Below are 21,105 nucleotides of genomic sequence, written 5' to 3' on the forward strand. Positions count from 1 at the left end.
AAACCATAATTAGAGCGAATGAAATCAACATAGAAATGGGAACCAAAACTCAATCAATTTAGTTGCATTCCCCTTGCTTAAAATTTTAAATCAGTCTCAAACTTTTAAAATATTATAATTGAGTCCTCAAAGTAATAATATTATATTAATCAAGTCATCGATCAGTTGAGCCTTTGAATTTTAGTTCAAATATAACGTGGAGCATATTTAAAATATGTTTATAATCTTATTTTAATTCAGGGGGACGCCAAGAAGTTATTTAGGGGGCGAAAAATGAATACTTTTTTTAAGTCAAAATACAATTTTACCACAATACTAATTAGTAATTTCCTAAAAGCTAAAGGGACTATATAGAGAATTTTTTATTTTTCTGGAGAGGGGTAAGACCATTACTTGCCCCCTTCCTCCGCCGGTGTTTTAAATATGTGTATACCTATCACATGAACAACTTGGTCTGACATATTAAATTTTTTTAAAAAAATAAGCCTCATAAATTTTAATGATATTCTCTACTTTTTAATATGTTAAATCTAAGTTGCCCAAGTAATATGTATACACATGTTTAAAATTAGATCCATGTGATTTACGTTTCATGTTAGAGTTGAGCTGATGTTTAATTCCCCAATTGGTTTTAACTTGAGTCATAGGGTGTAATTGAGCTGAGCCGAGCTTGATTACTGGCAAGCTTGAGTTCGAGCTTGACTCAAAATTTGGATCTCGATACTCGACTCAAGCTCGATTAAGTTCTTTTATCAATTTTCGTACTCAAGCTTGAACACAAGCTCGATTAAGGCCATATGTATTCGAGCTCAAGCTCGAACTTGGCTCGTCAATTAAGCTTACGGTTAACAATATATACTAAGGGAAATAACATAAGTCAATAATATAAAAATATTTAAAATATATATTACAAATCAAAATCTCGATAAGGCTCTTGAGTTGTTCGAGTCAAGTATTACTAAGCTCGAATTTGGCTCTATCAATAGCTCGAGCTCGGCTCGATAATTACCAAATCAATTTTGAGTTTTTATGAGTCAAACCAAAGTAGTTTGTGAGTACTAGCATCTCATTTACACCCCAAGAATACACTTTTTTTTAATTAAGGACTCAATTAGAACATTTTAAAGTTTAAAAATCAATTTAAAATATGAATTATAATTTGAGGACTGGCGCGCAGATTAACCCTTACTAATATAGAACCAAGAAGGAAAACCTTAACGACCAGCCTGGCTGTCACCTTCCCTGTCTCGTCATCTCCTTTCATTGCTTCTCAAAAACCAAATTCCATTTTCCATTACTTGATTTCATTTTCAAATTTCCTCACATTTTTTATGCTACATTTACGTTTCTATTGAATTTCAAATGGCTTCTTCGAGCTCCCTCGGGAGCTCAATTCCCGCTCCAGGTACATTCAATTCCCTGTATTTGATTTACCACTATGATTTTAGTCTTAAACTATTTGTGAATTGTATTATTTTGTTAAAAAATAGCAGAGGCCGTTCAAGTTCTCGTTTCTTCGTTAGCGGATGAATCGCCTATCGTCAGAGAAGCATCCATGGCTTCGCTTAAAGACATTTCTCCACTGTACCTTTATTTTTCTTTTGAAACAATATTATATAATTCAGCTTTTCTTTTTCTTTTTAAATTTTGATTTGATTACTGTATTAGGAATCCTCTCCTCGTCCTCGACTGTTGTTCCGCCATTTCTCGAGGTGGCCGTCGGGTAAAACATTCTCTGCTATTTAGATTTAGAAAACTGGAGTGTGATTAGTGATTTAATCATTTAACGTTTAAAAGTTATGCGATCCTTATTGTAGAGATTTGGTAATATGGCTGGAGTTTTTCAAGTAATGGCATTTGGAGTTCGTGCTTTAGATAAAAATGACATTGATGCTTCTTATATTGCCAAGCTTGCTAAAATTGTCACTGCTGAGATCATCTCTTCCAAGGTATGTATAATATTTATTTCTTGGTTCTTTTGTTTCATTAGAGTTAATAACATGAAAGTTATAACTAGCAGGCAGGTTCTCGCTAATAGGCTCAGGAATATGGCACGAATTAGGTTGCCTGCTGTTTGTCTATTGTCCTATGACGGTTTTGCAGCTTTGGATTGGTTTTGTGGCCTTAAACTCTTGTAGTGCAATGAAAAAAAAGTAATCAAACATGGTTTTTTGCAGCTCGCGGAATTGCAGCTGGAAATGTTGGGTGTTATAGTTCTTGCTGTTGATTAATATTGCTTTTGGTGGATAATCTTTTGAAGCGATTATATTATATTAAAAGTTTATAGTCCTTCTATAAGTTACTTGGACTCTTCATTTTTCTCTAAAGTATCGTGTCTGGCACTTGTGAAGACATGTAGGGTATGATCCTCCAAAGATATGGAATAACTTAGAAAAAATTGAGCATACATGTATTTGAACAAACCAGTATTTGACACTTTCCCTTGAGTTTGGGTAACACAGACATTTCTTAATGTTTTTCCTCCTGCTTGCATCAAAGGTCTTGTAAGCTTCTAAATGCAAGCGTTCTCAGTGATTGTAACTTGAGTCCTCCAGAAGTCTCAAGCTCTAACCATCACGGTGTCTCCTTGGTTGCTTGGAAAATAAAATATTAGTTTGTATTGGCTGACACTATATTTCGCTTTGGTTGGTGGCTTATCAATCCAAGGCAATTAGTTGTTCATTGATTACAATTTTTGCTTGTTTTGCTTATTGTTATATAGGAACTCAATTCAGATTGGCAAAGGGCCGCAGCAAGTCTACTTGTTTCTATTGGCTCACATCTGCCTGACCTTGTAAGTTTGTTGCTTGCAGTTTGGTTTGAAATTTTTTCACTTTTGCTTTGCGTAATTGTAATTATATTTTGGTTTAAGAAAAGTATTTCCTTATTTGCTTTATCTCCTCTTCTGGTATTTGTTTTTTCCTTATCAAGTTCATTGCTTAAACTATCTAAGGTTAGTCACTAATTATGGCTTAACCTGGTCTGGCAGATGATGGAAGAAATATTTCTTCATTTGTCAGGACCAAGCTCAGGTTTGCCAGCTATGGTTCAAATACTTGCTGATTTCGCTTCTGCTGATGGTTAATCACTTACCTGTGGTTCTTTTTGCTTTTTGAACTTCAGTTATCTATCGTGTTATTGCAATTTCTTTGTTTAATGAAATATTTTTGTACTTTCATTTTATTCTATTCAATCAAGGTTTGCAGTTCACTCCACGTTTGAAAGGTGTCCTTTCGCGAGTTCTACCTATTATCGGAAATGGAAGAGATGCCCACAGGCCAATATTTGCAAATGGTAATATATGTGCCCTCGCTATTTTTCTAATAGTTGAGTTATTTAATAAGGTTAAGAGCATGGGGTGGCGTTGTTGATCTCTTGAAATCCTTTAACGTGTTTATGTTTCAATCTTTGCTTGTATCTGAGGTTTCGTGTTAGAATATTTCCTTATGTCTTTCAATATCAATAGAAATTTCCTTCTATGTTGCTTGACGTCAGAACCTTCTTCAACATTTGAGATTATTAATTGTTTATCTTGTTTACCTTTACAAGAATCTCTGCTCTGACATGGGAGCATAGCTGATGTAAGGACTTTGACCCCTTTTTTATTTTAACAAAGTTTATTATGTTACTTTCTTTATGTTGTGGTTTTCCTCTTTCTATGTTTTCCCACGTACAGTAACTCTCTTTGAAATTCACCCTACTTTTCGCCTTGGATGATTTTGTCATAGGTGTATGTTTCACATGCATTATGCATTTCTTCTCCTGATAGCTGGCTAGCCCATGATAATATGTTCTTTCTACTCTCTTAGCTTTCAAGTGCTGGTGTCAAGCTGTATGGCAATATAACATTGATTTCCCTTCAGAATCCCCCATTGATGGTGATGTCATGTAAGATTCTGTGATACACATTTTATTGGTGTCATTTTGTTGATGCCTTATATTTCAGTAAGTAATGCCTAAAGATAAATGTTTTTTTTTTCTTTTTTTTTTTACAGGTCATTTCTAAATTCTGCTTTTGAACTTTTATTGAGAGTTTGGGCTGCTTCACGGGATCTTAAGGTTTGCTAAGTCAAGATATTTCTTCCTATATTTAAATAGATTAGAAACCTTCAATTCTAGATATTAGCACTGTTTTATTATGTCCTTATTTGTTTGATTATGGAAAAACCACCGCATACTTTATTACTTTGCATGTTGCTTAACTCCTCTATGCTCATCCCAAGAGAAAAGAAGCACTTAAGACTACAAAATTCTTCAAGCAAAATGGCCATGTATGGAAATCATGTCTAGCGCTGATGAATACATTATAATGATATCTAAATGCCCTATTATGTTGTACCCTATCTTTTAGATCTAAAGTAAATTTGTTGCCCATTGTTGACTATTTTCATATTTCATTTAGGTTCGGGTATCTTCTGTGGAAGCATTAGGTCAGATGGTTGGCCTTATCACCCGCTCACATTTAAAGGCAGCTTTACCAAGACTTGTCCCTACTATATTGGAGTTGTAAGATTAAATTTAGTCCTCAATGTTTCAAAGAATAAATTTCATTGTTGTAGTCGGTACATATGATGTATACTAGTTTTAATATAATGTAGTATTTTGGAGTTGCTAAATTTCAAACACATGCACTTGCAAATATTTACAAGCTAACAGATCTCATATTTTCTTAAACTTAAATGTCAACATGGACTGTAAAGCCTTTTCCTTATCCTTTTCATCAGGTATAGAAAGGATCAAGATATTGAACTTATTGCAACCTATAGTCTTTATAATCTCCTGAATGCTTCCTTACTTCCAGAAACAGGCCCTCCTTTGCTAGATTTTGAGGTAAAGCCCTTATTTCTCTTCTAATTTTTATTTACTTGTACGTACTCCTGTTAATAATTTTTCATTGCAATTTTTATTTACTTAGTGATTTCTCAATGAAAAAGCTTTCAATGCTTCCTATTGCAACATCACAATTCATAAATTCTCAAGAGGAATGTTCAAAGAGAATAAAATCTGGTTACCGTAAAGAGGATTTGTCAGTGCTTTCCTTCCATTCTTAGAACTTTTCTAGATATTACTCACCCTTCTTCTTTTCAGTTTTTATCTAAGGATGAGTCTCTAATTTTATTTCTAAAGAGGGAGAAACTTTGAAAGTGTTATTTTGTATTACTTGACATTGGTTTGATTTGAGGTTTGGTGGTCAAATAGTTTTAGATTGGATGCCTTAATAGTGTACGAGATCCTATGGTTACATTGTAGCATTAGTTGTTTGTTTGCTCACCTATTTCTGCATTTTTATAGTCCGTATGATAGGGTATTTGGGTTGATCACTGATCTGATAATAGATGGGTATATCAGCATTGCCATAAATTAGAAATCAAACAGTTGTGGTTATAGAATTCCCTCTATGCCAGCTTGTTTCTGTCAAGATCTTTTCGTATGGACATAGGATGACTTTTAGAAGTTACTTTTTTCGTTACTTGTCTTCTCTTGAATGTGTTTATCCATTAACAATTTGTTATTTATAAAGAAAAGAAATGCTGCTTTCTGATTACTGTTCTCCCAGTTTTAGATTTCCTCAATACCTACAATGAAAAGAAAAGGAAATGGATTGTTATTTTTTGTGTCCTTTCTATAACTTATTTGTTGCAACTCCACCCCTCTTGTTTTTCTTTCCTTTTTCTCTTCAACTATGTTATTGTAAGTACCATATGAGCAGATTTTTTTTCTTGGTGGATGTTTCTTGTTGTCTTTGCAGGAGCTCGCAGTTATATTATCCACTCTCCTCCCTGTCATTTGCATGAATAGTGACAGCAAAGAGTATTCAAAATTTTCTGTGGCTCTGAAGGTATGATTACACACTGGCCATCTTTTGCTAGTAGTGTTTATTATACTTGAACTTGACAATTTCTTTTCTTCTGCTCAATATTAGGTTCCATTTCTTTTTCCACACCATAATTTTTATACTGCATTGCAGACATACAATGAAGTACAGCGTTGCTTTTTGTCAGTTGGCTCCGTATACCCTGAGGATTTATTTTCTTTTCTTCTGAATGTATGTATAAACATTTCTAGCAAGGGGTTTCATTTTTGTTTGAAATGTTTGTACCGTCAGGAAACTGATATTTCTTATTGATACGACATCAATGGTTGTACTGTTTGTACTTCATTGTTAGATAGGTACAAAGATCTAGTTTTATTTTCTGAGTAGTGGTGATAAATCAGTAATGTTTTGACATATGTTTTCTTTTCTTAATTTATTTTTGCTACTAGAAATGTAGATTAAAGGAGGAGCCTTTAACTTTTGGCGCCCTCTGTGTTTTGAAGCATCTTTTGCCCAGGTTTATTTCTATCTTTCATCTTGAAATTTTGTTTATTAGTTATCTTGCATGACTTCCTTGCATTTCATTTAAGGTCATCTGAAGCTTGGCACAATAAAAGGCATTTGCTAGTGGATACTGTAAAGTTGTTGCTGGATGAGCAAAATTTAGATATCCGAAAGGCTCTCTCTGAGGTATGTTGGTATGTAGTTTTATAGCTTGCAGTTCATAAAGCTAGTAATCAAATATATGTTTCTTAATCTTACCTCTTTTCCATCCTTTTACTTCTATGGTAGTTGATTGTGGTGATGGCTTCACATTGTTACCTGGTTGGGCCGTCCGCAGAGTTGTTTATCGAGTATCTTGTATGCCATTGTGCTTTACCAGAACACGGAAAAATTGATCTTGAAAGCTCCCAGGCAAGCTTTGGTCCAGCTATATTAACTATAATAAAACCATTTGGATGTTTCACTTTAAAAATCTGAAAATTCAGTGTCAAGTGTTGATTTAATTTGATTGTTGTTCACAATGTAGAACTCAATGATATAATGAAATTGAAGAAAAAGACAATACATAAATGATACTTGAATAACTTATTCTTAAAGTGTAATCAGGTTATGTCATCACAAGTCATATTTGTTGAACCAGCTAAAGTGCTTGGATGTCCTTCAGATGGTCCAAGTTGAACCTTAAATGCCATATTTTTACTTTGACACATTTTCTGGATCATATAAAGTCTGATAATGCATGTAATGATGGGTTTAGCTTCAGTTATTGTTTCCCCAGGTGAAGACAAGATCAACTTGTCCAAAAGAATTAAGAGCAATATGTGAAAAAGGTCTTCTTCTTGTAACTATCACAATTCCTGAAATGGAGGTATACTGGTTTCTCCTTTCTTCAACCATTACATCTCTAATGAGGGGTCTTACCTAGACAAAGTTAATTGTAAAGGGTTTTCTTTAATTGATATCTAGTTTTTATGCAGCACATTCTTTGGCCATTTCTGTTGAAGATGATCATTCCTCGGGCTTACACTGGTGCAGTTGCCATAGTAAGATGCATCTTAAATTATTTTAAGCCGCTTGTGTTGTTTTTGCTTCACTGCCACCTTCTCTTTCTCTGTTTCCTCTTTTCCTGTTTTGTGCATGTTATACACACCTTATACATTATAGTGCACTGAATTTAATAATTTTTATTGACTGGTTTTAATTTGTGCTGCTATTCAGGTATGCAGATGCATTGCAGAATTATGCAGACATAGATCTTCTTATAACAATAATATAGTTGGTGATTATAAAGCTCGTGATGATATTCCAAGTCCAGAGGTGATGTGTGTTAATCATGTGATGCAAGTTCGCTTTTGTTCTCTATATATGAAAGTAAATCTCTTCTATCCTATGTATAAATTCAGGAGCTGCTTGCACGCTTGGTTGTTCTTTTGCACAACCCTTTGGCAAGGGAGCAGCATGCAACTCAGATTTTGAAAGTAAGCATTTATACTTAAATCAGCTTATATCACTTACTGACATTGGCAAGTTAAGGAAACTATAAATATGTCTTTTATGGTGCTTGTGTTCAATTGGAATATCAGACCACTGGGCTGGAAGAATTTCCTACTTAGAATAGGACTATTTTACACGTATAAAATTGCAAGGAAAACATTCATTTTTTCTTGTTTCATGTGACCATCAATGCTATATCACTTGTTAGCCATGTGCTTTAAGCAGTTTTTCTAGTCAGATATGCATGAAAAGGATAGAGGCATGTAAAGGTCAATGCACGGAAATTTACTTTTTTTAATTCTGTTTTTTTGGCTGAAATTAAAGTGTATGGCAGTTCTTCAAGTAACCTGATTTGATTCTTGTTAGAGTTATAACATGGTTGTTCCAGTTGGAGCAGATTAGCATTGTTAGACCAAGTAGTTGTCTTCTTCTCTTTTTAACTTTTCAACTGTTTGCAGGTCCTCTCTTATTTGGCACCTCTCTTTCCGAGGAACATCAACTTGTTTTGGCAAGATGAGGTAGATCCTCATTTACGAGAACTGAGTTTGGAGAAATAATGCTTGAGCTGAAGTTCTATTCTTTTTAGAGGAACCAAAATTGGAATGGTGCATGAAGTTCTTTTGAGAAATTAATAGGATAAAAATATAGATACGTAAAATATGTGAGTGAACAAAAATTTAAACACTTAAATAGGTGACAGTTCCATTTACTTTTTACTGGCTAAATTGATGTTAATAGTTTTTTTTTCCCTCCATGAATCTTAAAGGCTCTAAAATATTTCTACATATTGTTCAGCATACTAAAAATAAGGTTAAAAAAGTGTATACTTATTGCTTAAAACATTAGTAGTAAAATGTTTGTTTTCTAATTAAATGAATTAGTACTCACGCATGAAATAATAGTTAGCCAAAGCAAGCATGCTCTAGTATCTAATTGATTGTTGTCTTTTGTAAGCTCTAGATTCAAAAAATGAAGGCGTATATTAGTGACCCAGAAGATCTTAAGCTGGATCCTTCCTATCAAGAGACCTGGGATGAAATGATAATCAATGTAAGGTCTTCTAACTAATAAATTATTCACGTAATTACTCTATTGTTTGGTCACATGATGGAAAATGTATGCTCTAGAGAAAACTTCATTTTTGACATTGGAACTTCTAGAAAGGGGATAAATGATTTACTTTTTCTTATGTAAATGAAAAATGGATTTGTCTCTTCATTGCAATATAACAATACCAAAGGAGGGGAAAAACTAGAAATTCTTCAATATGTGCCAAGTACAATTAGAAATATCTCATTATTCTTGCATTGCAGTTTCTGGCAGAATCTTTGGATGTGATTCACGACAATGATTGGATGCTTTCTCTGGGAAATGCATTTACCAAGCAATATGCACTTTATACGCCTGATGATGAACATTCAGCAGTCCTTCATCGGTATTAGTTTGAATTTTGCTTTATTGAATTCACAGAAGAAACTACTATGGCCTTTTTCTGTGGGTGGGGTGGGATGATGTTAAAAATCTGGCAAAAGGGAAAAGATTATTATAATATTTTTATCTGTTAGGATGAAGTAGTAAAGGAAGACTGGAGGGAAGGAGAAGAGGGGGAATGGATGAAAAGTTGAAGAGGGCAAAGGAGAGGGACTGTTCTATGGTCTTTGGGATTGCTTAAAATGAAGAAAGAAAAGGAAGGGATAATTATAAACCTTTTTTGTTTGAGGAATGAAATCGTTGAATTATCGTATTTTGCTCTGCATTTAAAAAAAAAGAATACTTGATTTCTTTTATTTCATTCCATATGGAAGTCATACATTAATTCCTTTTCATCTTTTATAACTGATTTTTTTAATGTGTGTGCTTAAGAATGGAGGCTATCATAACATCTTAGCCTATAGTTATGCATTCTGAGTTATAATTTTTGTTATTCTGGTAGGTGCTAGAAATCTTGTGTTACTGGCAGGAATTTATCTGTTATATCAGTCTTACAGACATATATATGAGATATGGACATTAAATGTTAGATGCTATTCGAAAAGTTTTTCAAATTTCTTCTAGAGGATTGATGCATTGTTTAAAATGAGTCCTGGCCACCCCTCTTTAGTTCATTTTAGGAACAGTGTCATGTGAAGCAACCATCCTACTGGAATATGCAACAGCTTGAGCCAGGGGTTTTGGCATGTAATTCTTAGTCAGGATTGAAATTTCATATGGTTATTGACTTTTTCAGCCCATCTATTTTAGCAGTGAAAATTCTTGTAAGGTAATTTTATTGAATTATAAGTTCTGTTTGTAATTCTAGAAGCAGTTTCTTTTGAAATTGCTGGTTTCACTGGGATCAAGTCCCATATGGAATCACTGTACTGATTAGGAGCTTTTGATTTCTCTCTTACTAACACAAAGCACTGACCTTCCACTTAAAATATTGTTAGTATCTGATGTTAAGGTTCTGAGGTTATTCACTCTAGTATGGACTCCCAAATACAATTTTTTTGTAGAACCTGAGTTCAGTGCAAAATTCTGATCTCCCTGGAACATATTCTCTTTTTGCAATCTGTCACAGATGCCTGGGTATGCTTCTTCAGAAAGTTAATGACAGGGCTTATGTTCGTGGGAAGATTGACTGGATGTACAAGCAAGCTAATATTGCTATTCCAATAAACAGGCTTGGATTAGCAAAATCCATGGGATTGGTAATCGTCAAGCTTTCTTAATAATTTTCTTTCTATTTGTTGTCATGTTTATCGTTTATACTAGTCATTCTTTCAGGTTGCAGCATCCCACCTGGACACTGTGTTGGATAAGCTGAAAGACATTCTAGATAACGTTGGTCAAAGCATATTTCAAAGGTTTGGTGCTTCAAACTACATTCCATTTGCAACACCATGCAATGTGATGTTCGGTTTAATTGTGGATTTTAACAGTTCATGCATTTTTCTCTTCAAAATTTTGAGAGAATAAAACCCCAAGCTGAAAGGCTTTGCTTATTTTATTTGTCAAGTATCTGATCTTCATCATGTGCTGAAACTGAAAACTCGAAGCAACCTTTCTTTAGAACTATTTTTATTTTCAGTTGAATCATCTTCTAATTATTTTTTTCAATTTGTATAAGCATGTTATCAACTTCCATCATTTTAATCGTTCTTTCTAGTTTTGAAGTTTTGAAGTTCATATTCCAGAAAACTTTGATCTGAAATCTAAGGCTTACCTACTGCAGGTTCTTAGCATTCTTCTCCGAAAGTTACAGGACAGAAGAATCTGATGATGTACATGCTGCTTTGGCTCTTATGTATGGATATGCTGCTAGATATGCTCCATCAGTGGTTATTGAGGCTAGAATAGATGCACTAGTTGTAAGGAATCCTTAAAACTCTGATTCTGTATTGATATATGCTTTGTCATTTTTACATGTTTTAGCCTCCTTTCTCACTAAAGCATTAACCCTTTCATATTTAGATTGGCTTTCAGTCTGCATGTTTGGAAAACATTAACACATGGTGGTTAATGGGTTCATCCCGTCATAGATGTTAAAATATAACTCAACATCTTATGAATGAACTATGATATTCATGGTGTTATACCCGTATACATTATAGCATGTTGAAGTTGTATCATATCTATTAACAATTACAGATGTTTTCATTGTCTTACCTGTACTGCCATCATTTAATATGATACTAAGGTGATTATTAAATCTGATCCTTGCAGGGGACTAACATGCTTTCACGTCTTCTTCATGTACGTCACCCTAAAGCAAAGCAGGCTGTTATTACAGCTATCGATTTACTAGGTTAGTCAAAATACTGCTTTATTTGCAAGTTAGAAACCTGGATAAAATTAGTGTTCAAAAGGCTTTAGGTTAAGCAGAGTTGGATAGTATAACCAGAATGCACTTTATTAAGGGTAGAAGGAAGTTCATAAGACCTAAGAGTGATTGTTCAGCATGTAGATTTGATGATTCATAAGGAGAGGTTGACAAGGATCCATTGACTACTGCTGCTTGAATGAAATGGAGAAATAAAGCTGCTAGAATATGTAGTCACATGTCATACTTAATATGTTGATAAGATATTAACTTACTGTCATGCAGGTCGTGCTGTCGCTAAAGCTGCTGAAAATGGTGCTCCATTCCCACTGAAAAGAAGAGACATGTTGCTTGACTATATCTTAACCTTAATGGGCCGAGAAGAAACTGATGGTTTTGCTGATTCCAGTCTTGAACTTCTGCGCACCCAGGTATTTTTGTTGCTTCTAGTAATTGTAGTATGATCTAGTGATACTATTGTCTACTATCTCAACTGTGTCGCATAGTTTATATTTTCTGTTTATGGTTTCTTCTCTAGGCTCTTGCTTTGAATGCCTGTACCACCTTGGTTTCTGTGGAGCCAAAGTTGACAATTGAAACAAGAAATCATGTTATGAAGGTATTCTTTCAGTTTATCTTTGATAAACATATTAAGAATGTAAATTTTGTGCAGTAATTACATACTTGGAGCCATGAATACTTCTGAAAATATTTACAGGCAACCTTGGGGTTCTTTGCTTTGCCAAATGATCCAATAGACGTTGTCAATCCCCTTATCGATAACCTTATCACACTCCTATGTGCTATTCTTCTTACAAGGTATTACCGAAACACAGTTTGATCATTTTTTTTTATATCATTTGTAAGATTTCTGACAAGTAAATGGAAAATATTTCTTTGATTTACGAAGTCCTGCTTGACTGCCTTCATTTGATCAAGTGATGATCATTTTGTGCTCCTAGACTACTTTAAAAAAATAATACTTCATGTTTAGAACACGGGAAATAAATTTAATGAATGATAATCACATGTCTTGGGTCCATTATGTTTTCTTCTATGGTCCGATGATGCCCTGTAGCTTAGTGTAAAATCATTGTGGTCTAATTGTGCATATCTGAAAAGTCAATCTCACTTTTTTTTTCCACTTAGAAAACTGTGGTATAATTACTGCAACATGTTATTCCATGTATATTCAAGTTTCCTTTCTTGAAGAAAGGATATCAGTTTTTCTATTGGAAGATCTAACTTCCCTTTACGCATCCATGGCCTCTTGATGGATAAGAATCAAATTTGTTCTGTGACCCAAATTCTATGAGCTAGTTCTTTGAACTCAAGTTTCTCTCCAGTTATAGCGATTAATCTTTTAGGGGAATTTGTTAGATTCCTGTCCCCAATAATGATGTAGGTGGACTCGTCCCCCCTCCCTTTCTCCCAAGGCTAGACAGAGAATAGGCCACACATGGTAGATACATGAAAGAAGAGCCTTGTAGAGGTTTGGGGTCCTCGAATAGCATAGCTACCTCATTAACTTGTTCCACTATTGTAGAGCTTTGTGCTGTTTAGTTAGCATGTATTTGATCCTGCTTCATTGATTGACTGCAATATCAAAAGCAATCTGGGTCCATCTGAAAAGAATCTTAATATATATCCTTTTCTATAAAATTTCCATATCGTTGTATGTATGGTTGTATGACTCATGGCTGTTCTAACTGGAAACTTGTGAAACAATTAGTGGAGAGGATGGAAGGAGCCGAGCTGAGCAGCTATTGCACATATTAAGGAAAATTGATCAATATGTTTCTTCATCTGTGGATTATCAAAGAAGAAGAGGTTGTCTTGCAGTTTATGAGATGCTTGACAAGTTCCGGGTGCTCTGCATTTGTGGCTATTGTCCATTAGGCTGTCATGGGGGTTGCACACATGGCAAGCAAATTGACCGTACACAGGGAAATTTTTCCAATTTACCTTGTGAGTGCCCTTCCTACAGAAGTTTGCAAATGTTCTCTGCCTCTTGCTAATCTTATTGAACTTCGTTTCTTCAACTGCCAGCGGCATTTGTATTGCCCAGTCGTGAAGCTCTGTCTTTGGGAGATAGAGTTATAACATATCTTCCACGCTGTGCTGACGCTGATTCTGAAATTAGAAAAATTTCTGCTCAGGTATTAAATTGGTTTAGGGAAAGATCTGGTATCATTTAAATATGAAACATCAGTTCCTGTATAATTATTTAACTATATATGGAATTTAATTTCTATTGAAATGAAAATGTTTTTAATACTTTTTTTTTTCTTTGTCTAGATTCTTGATCAGCTCTTCAACATCTCTCTCTCACTTCCAAAGCCACTAGGTTCTAGTGTTTATGGTGATATCGAGTTATGCTATGTTGCTTTATCCTCCCTTGAGGATGTTATAGCCATCTTGAGAAGTGTATGTTTATTTCTGTGTATCTACATCCCTATTTAAAGTTGCATCTCGTGCACCTTTCCCATTCAAGATAAAGAAAGCAAACCAGCGATACTTCATACCGGTTTAATTCTTAATTTTGCACGTATTTTCAGGATGCTTCAATTGATCCGTCTGAGGTTTTTAACAGAATTGTTGCTTCTGTCTGTACCCTTATGACAAAGGAGGAGGTTGGGTTTATCTTTTTGTTTTGCTTGTTTCAAATGTAAATGCTTTCAAACTAACCAACCCTAGTTATTCTTGATGATTACGTGCAGCTTGTAGGCACATTGCATTGTTGCATGCCAGCTATTTGTGACAGAATCAAGCAGTCAGCTGAAGGGGCTATCCTAGCTGTTATTGAATTTGTAGCAAAGAGAGGGTCTGAGCTCAGTGAATCTGATGTTTCAAGGTTTTTTTCCTCCTTTAGACAAGGAAATTCACTTTTAAATAGCTTATTAGTTATACATTCTTATGATAAAAAAGTATAAATTAAACATCTCTGGGAATAGGATTGATCAAGTCTCTCTACAGGACCGCTCAATCTTTGCTCTCAGCTGCAGGGCATGTTACTGAGAAGCAATTACGTTTAGAAGTTCTTGGAGCTGTATCCTTTTTTTCCTCTTCCTCATTATTAACACTTAACAGTCTGCAGAATCAACTGTGAAGACTTCTTTTTTTATCTTGGGCTATATGCCTGTTCTGTTTTTAACTTTTCACTTAAATGAGCATATTCTTGGATCTTCATATAGTTCTAACTATTTACCTTTTTTGGCTGAAACAACACCAACTCTTATTCACCAAAGCCAACCAACCGGTTTTCTTTAAGCGGTGAGGTTCGTGCCCGATTATCTTGGTAGTCGTTTGAGGGGCCTTGCCTAATAGATGTCAAACCACATTTTGCATTCAGTTCTATGCTACCGTAACTCACTACAAGAGTTCGTCATTTCAACTTCTTAAGTTGGAAAATCCACCTTTCTTTTACCATCAACTGTTCACACTTTTTTCATAATTGTCAATCTAAGATTGCTGCTCTACCAACCATCAATCTAGGGGTCATAATAACGTAATCTTAGAAAATAAAGTTATTATTTTTTATTCTAGTTTTGAATTGTTTTAAATTATTGTTTTATCTTATTTCCATTTTAAATGTAATTGTCTATCTTTACCTACATAAATAGAGGTTTCTATCAATAGTGGAGCCATTTCATAAGCTTCCCATCACTTCAATAAAGATCATTGTATATCCTTCATTAGCTTAGATATCCTCTTTATCTGAGAATACAAATGCAAAAATTGTTTTTAATGAAGTATTGGCTGCTGCTGGAAGGGATATTGTCACAAAAGATATATCTAGGCTACGTGGTGGCTGGCCAATGCAAGATGCATTCCATGTGATCTACTCTGTTCCTTTATCTTTTTTATTTTTCTTAATTTTCGATGGCTATCAATTGATTCCTTCTGTTTTTTTTTTCTTAATTTGATTAGGCATTTTCTCAACATACAGTGCTGTCAGTTTTATTCTTAGAGCACCTGATCTCTGTCCTTAATCAGACTCGTGTCACTAAAAGTAGTGATCCAGGAAAAGGAGAAAATTCTAGTCTTGTTTCTGAAACTCAATTGGAGGATGAAATTCTGCAAGCTGCTATTTTTGCTCTTACTTCCTTCTTTAGGTATGTTGACCAATTGCATTTATCGAAATTTATCTTAATTTATGGTCTTCATAATTTTATGATGTTTCATCTTAATTTCAGAGGTGGAGGTAAAGTTGGAAAGCGAGCTGTTGAACATAGTTACTCTTCAGTTCTTGCTGCACTTGTACTGCAACTTGGCAGTTGTCATGGTCTAGTCACCTCTGGTCGACATGAACCACTACGGTAATTATCCTATTATATATATATGTAGGCATCTGTAAGTCAGGAACGTGATATTCTTAAAAGTAAATAATTTTCTTTCTCCATTCCTGCAGCGCACTTTTAACTGCATTTAAGGCATTTTGTGAATGTGTTGGAGATCTTGAAATGGGCAAGGTACATGAACTTTCTGATAATATGAACACCTGCTACTGCTAGGACAACGAGAAACACTTCACATAACATTACCAAGTTAAAAACAAAATTAAATTTGTTCTCAGATTTTGGCTAGAGACAGTGAGCATAATGAAAAGTGGATTAATCTTATTGGAGATTTAGCTGATTGCATTTCCATGAAGAGACCAAAAGAGGTAAAACTATCCATTTGGTGTTTTTCCATTTTTATGTAGGATGCCATTTCCAACGAAATACTAAATGGAGACTATTTTCTTACACTGTAACCAACTCTTCAGGTTCAGAATATATGCAAGATTTTCTCGAAATCGTTGAACCTTCAAGAAAACTTTCAACGGGAAGCTGCAGCTGCTGCAGTATCAGAGTTTATTCAGTACGGGTATGAATTTTGTGATCCATCTTTGAAGTTCTTGCTAGCTTCTACTTGTGTCCTTTTTATTTCTCTTCTTATAGTTTACGTGCTAATTTCAACCATGCAGTAGCGGGTTTAGCTCCCTATTGGAAGAGATGGTAGAAGTGTTGTGCCGACATGTCTCAGATGAATCTCCAACAGTTAGATGCCTTTGTCTAAGAGGATTAGTGAAGGTATATGATAAGGATATCATCTAGATTTTAGGTCTTCAATTGCGGTCACACGCATTCACTTCTCTCATAATTTCTGGCTCAAGTTTAATGTTTGTAAGGTTGCCTTATTTCACTCTATTTATAACACATGAAAGTATGATTTTCCATGTATATTGCAGATACCATCTGCTCATATTTCACTCTATTTATAACACATGAAAGTATGATTTTCCATGTATATTGCAGATACCATCTGCTCATATTGACCAGTATACAACTCAAGTTTTGGGTGTAATATTAGCATTGCTTGATGATTTGGATGAACCAGTGCAATTAACTGCAGTTTCATGCTTACTGATGGTAATTTATGACCCTCGCTTTTATGTGTATGTTTTGGCCTGATAATTAATACACACACACATAATCTTTCGATATGCCTCTTCGACCATAATATTATTTTTATTTGTACTTTTTTTTTTGTAGATTCTTGAATCATCACCCAATGATGCTGTTGAACCCATTTTGCTTAAGTTGTCTGTTCGGCTTCGCAATCTACAGGTGCATTCACTTACTATAACAATCTTTGATTATGGCAAGTTTATTATAGATGCCCGAGTTTTAAACCACTTTTAGGACATGCGACTCAAAATTTACCTTGATTACTTGAGTGTTCATTTACGTTCACGTTTCACGAACCAGGTGGATCCATATTCCTTGTACTAGATTCTTTTTTTGTGACCGATAATGGCTTTTCTTGAGATTTTTGTTTTCTCCATCAATATTAATTAAATTATTATCGATGTTAGGCTGCATTTGGTGATTGGCAATGCTTTTTTATCTTGTACAGATATCCATGAATGTAAAAATGCGAGCTGATGCCTTTGCAGCCTTTGGAGCACTTAGCAACTACGGAATTCAGGCACATAAAGATGCTTTTTTGGAGCAGGTAATTGACTTTGTTTTAATTTGAGCTTAAATAAATCGGTTAAATTTAGAAGGATAACTGGTCTTTCTTCCTTCAGAGATATATCATCGAACTGTTCCAATATTATCGGAGATTTCTATAAGCTGTTCCGATATCAGCATAATACCATGTTATATAAAGCAACCTAGTCTTATAAGTGCAACCGTTTGACTTAATAAGTGCTTGATATATTCGTGGGTAAACTATATCCTAGGTTGTTAAACTATTAGTAAATTTAGTTTTGGTCACTCAAGTTCAAAAAGTTACAAAATGGTCACTAAACTATTCAAAACTGAACTATTCAAAAGAAGTTTAGTTTAAGTTATTGGACTATTAAAGTCACTGCTGTATGGCCTTCTCTATTTGCATCATCTAGACCAATGGAAAACTTTTCTCTTCTATAGTTCATTTTTTTAATGAAATAGCTTTTATCGTCATGAATTTAAAAACCAAAAGCCAAACAATTTTTTTTCCAATCTTTGACATTGACTGTCAAATCGATTTGGATCTAAGGTATTTTTTTTTACTCGCCGATGTGTATTGATCGACCGTATCAATCGTCAAATCATCGCTTGAAGCTCACTAATCAAACTTTTTAAAAAATAATAATAATCCAGTAATTTAAAAAAAATTTTGAATACTTCGCTAACTTAAATGAAAGCTTTCGAAAAATTCAGTGACTATTTTATAATTTTTTGAAATTAAATAATATAAGCTTACTAATAATTTAATAACTAATTTATTCTATATTTATTAGCACATGTCAAAATAGAAAATAATCGAGTTTTTGCATCATTTACCATCTAATCAAGCTAATCAAACGTTAATCACTGTTTCCAGATACATGCTACACTTTCACGCTTGATCCTACACCTACATGATGATGAGCTTTCTGTTAGACTCACTTGCCGTGTAAGCGATTACCTTAATACTGAATGTCCCTTTATACATAGTGTGTTTATTTTAGCAGTAAAAGTAACATAGATGTCTCGTATTAAAATATGAACTGCATGTTCCTTCTATTAAAAAAATATGAAAATTAATCTTTATATATTAGATGAAAGAGTAAATTAATTTTTCTACTGTTAAAAATTGGTTATTGTACGGGAGTATGAGGTATACATGGCACGTCAAGTGTAATTATTTGTTATTCTGTTAACTATGCCAATTTTTAGTAGTAGAAGTTGATGAATTTTTTAATAAGAATGACTAATTTACTCTTTTAATCTAAGTTGATGAATTTTTTAATAAGAATGACTAATTTACTCTTTTAATCTAATATACAAAAACAATTTTACCAATTTTTTTAATAAAAGAAAGAAAATACAATCTAATTCCTACTCCAAAAACCTCTATGATACCTATACCTTATTTATCATTAGTTTTACTAAGTGGTACTTACTAAGTGGTACATTTTTTTTTAATAAATAGAATACCCTCAAGCGGTTTGCCCCTTTAATGGAGATAGAAGGGTTGCTGGTTTTATTCAATTCACATATTGTTAACTCCGACCATCGGTATGCAAATAACGAATCTTGGAATACAGTAACATACGGTTGTCTTTCTTATTTCGTTAATTCCTTATTTCGTCTCCTTTCAGAAGTGATTATGAGGACTTTGTAAGAGATTTTACTAAGCAGTTTCTGCAACATCTTCCGTCTAGAGTTGATACTTACATGATGTCAACCATACAGGTTTGAATTTTTCGCCGATAAGTCTACATATTTATCTTACACTATTAGTCGTCGGGTTTCTTTTATCAATGGCTGCGAAGCAATCGAGTATCTAAATTAGAGTATATATATTTTGGTATAATGTCAAATTTAACCTTCAATATTTACATTTTTTATCAATTTGATCCTTACTTTTTTTAAATTAAATTTGGCCCTCAACTTTTTAGAAAAAAATCAAATTTAACCATCAACCTTTCGAAATTAGTTGAATTGTTCTTTTTTTTAACAAAAATACTAACTAAAACTTTAATTTTTTTAACATGGTAGCTTGCATGGTAATCTACATGCAATTCATTTCAAGTTTTTAAAGTTTTAAGAACTTTTTTTTTTATTTTTTTGAAAATTTTAAGTTATTTATTAGTGTCATATAAAATAAACAATGCCATATCAATATGAAAGTACATATGATTTGTTATGCGGGTTGTCACACCAACATTATTAAAAAATGTTTTAGTCCGCATTTCTATTAAAAAAAGTGATTTGGTCTTTTTTTTTGAAAGAATAATGACTAAATTTAGCTCAAGAAAAAATAAGAATTAAATTGACAAAAGATATAAACGTTGAGGAGCTAAATTTGACATTAAACAATGTACTTTTTCTTGACAAAATTGCGTAACTTCAATTGTGTCTAATGTGCTAGATTTTGGCCTAATGTGAGACAGTCATGGAAGCTGGAAAAACCGTTAACATAAATCTCGATGATGCAGGCTTTCGATGCACCTTGGCCGATAATCCAAGCAAATGCCATTTATGTTTCCAGCAGCATACTTTCTCTTTCAGATGATCGGCACATTTTAACTCTTTACTATTCACAGGTTACATTCCGAGATATTTCCACTATTTGATTGTTAATAATCCTATAATTCTAAGAATTATTCTTTAAAAACATTTGCCATGGTCTAGGTGTTCGGAATGTTGGTCAGCAAGATGAGTCGTTCAACGGACGCTATCGTTAGAGCTACAAGCTCTTCAGCCTTCGGTTTATTACTTAAATCAACTAATTCAGTCCCTTGGAAAGCAGCCCGACTTGAACGATTGGACGTCACTACAAAGGGTCAACCGGACTTGAACGAACAGACTTTGCCGGAAAGGGTCACAATTCTAACTCCACAAGGCAACAAAGACAGCACAAGCACTTAAAGAGGTACGATCATCAACCACCATTGTATTCTTTATCCATGATCATCCTAAATGCAAATAAACCGGACGATCTCAGTTCCGGTAGGTCAATTTTTACTAGTTCGTAATTGAATCGCTGAGGCACAAGAGATTAAAATTGATTGATTTTGCTTAGATGGGATGAAATGAAAAGAATTCAGTGTTAATGATTTGTGTGTTGGTTTAATGTTTCAATTTTGATTTTAAGTTGGATTCAGTCAATGTTAATAACTGAAATTTTTTCATGTACAAGCCTATAGTTTTCAATTTTTTTTTTGGAAAATTTTATTACCTTCAATTATGTTCGAAATTTATGTTTTATATTGGGTAGTTTAAATAATTTACATGATTTTCAAGATAGCATAGGTAATCCATTTATTTTTGGTGTAATGATAAATTTAGCTCCTTACATTTTTGTCAATTTAGCCCTTATTGATCCCCAAATTATGACGCATTTTAAATTGGTCCTTAAACTTTAAAATATTTTAATTACATCCTCAAGCTATCAATGTTATATCAATCAAGTCCTTCCATTATTTAAACCATTAAATGACACGTAAAACTTTATATTAATTTTAGTA

The 21,105-nt window shown here is 33.8% G+C and overlaps 1 protein-coding gene across 4 annotated transcripts; it reads left to right on the forward strand.

Moving 5' to 3' along the window:
* Positions 1–1,219: 1,219 nt before the first annotated feature.
* Positions 1,220–20,773, forward strand: LOC107898798 (protein SHOOT GRAVITROPISM 6). 4 transcript variants are annotated; one of them, XM_041105300.1, is made up of 51 exons: positions 1,220–1,405; positions 1,494–1,584; positions 1,669–1,723; positions 1,818–1,949; positions 2,723–2,794; positions 2,990–3,080; positions 3,199–3,294; positions 3,810–3,888; positions 3,996–4,059; positions 4,403–4,506; positions 4,725–4,830; positions 5,750–5,839; positions 5,969–6,046; positions 6,265–6,332; positions 6,406–6,505; positions 6,608–6,730; positions 7,083–7,187; positions 7,297–7,362; positions 7,538–7,636; positions 7,723–7,797; positions 8,272–8,331; positions 8,774–8,863; positions 9,127–9,248; positions 10,374–10,503; positions 10,568–10,659; positions 11,028–11,163; positions 11,519–11,600; positions 11,901–12,046; positions 12,154–12,234; positions 12,334–12,434; positions 13,348–13,583; positions 13,665–13,774; positions 13,914–14,042; positions 14,174–14,248; positions 14,336–14,469; positions 14,592–14,664; positions 15,320–15,451; positions 15,546–15,730; positions 15,812–15,934; positions 16,027–16,087; positions 16,192–16,281; positions 16,384–16,484; positions 16,585–16,690; positions 16,916–17,029; positions 17,153–17,227; positions 17,517–17,615; positions 18,474–18,545; positions 19,065–19,150; positions 19,234–19,327; positions 20,074–20,181; positions 20,270–20,773. In XM_041105300.1, exons 1-51 carry the CDS (start codon positions 1,363–1,365, stop codon positions 20,504–20,506), a joined length of 5,217 nt encoding a protein of 1,738 aa, XP_040961234.1. In that variant the 5' UTR covers positions 1,220–1,362; the 3' UTR covers positions 20,507–20,773. The 4 variants fall into 4 exon arrangements, 3 of the variants coding, with proteins under 3 accessions (XP_040961234.1, XP_040961235.1, XP_040961236.1); XR_005920886.1 differs by having other exon boundaries at positions 1,234–1,405; positions 20,007–20,181; positions 20,270–20,376; XM_041105301.1 differs by having other exon boundaries at positions 1,235–1,405; positions 10,580–10,659.
* The last annotated feature ends 332 nt before the right edge of the window (positions 20,774–21,105 follow it).

Source organism: Gossypium hirsutum, chromosome D11 (genome assembly GCF_007990345.1).
Source record: "Gossypium hirsutum isolate 1008001.06 chromosome D11, Gossypium_hirsutum_v2.1, whole genome shotgun sequence".
NCBI classification, from domain to species: Eukaryota; Viridiplantae; Streptophyta; class Magnoliopsida; order Malvales; family Malvaceae; genus Gossypium; species Gossypium hirsutum.

Coding starts and splice junctions, on each gene's coding strand:
- LOC107898798 (XM_041105300.1), top strand. CDS start 1,363: ATGGCTTCTTCGAGCTCCCTCGGGAGCTCAATTCCCGCTCCAG. Junction 17,228..17,516: donor TTCGGCTTCGCAATCTACAG/GTGCATTCACTT, acceptor TATCTTGTACAG/ATATCCATGAATGTAAAAAT. Junction 18,546..19,064: donor CTGTTAGACTCACTTGCCGT/GTAAGCGATTAC, acceptor TTTAATAAATAG/AATACCCTCAAGCGGTTTGC.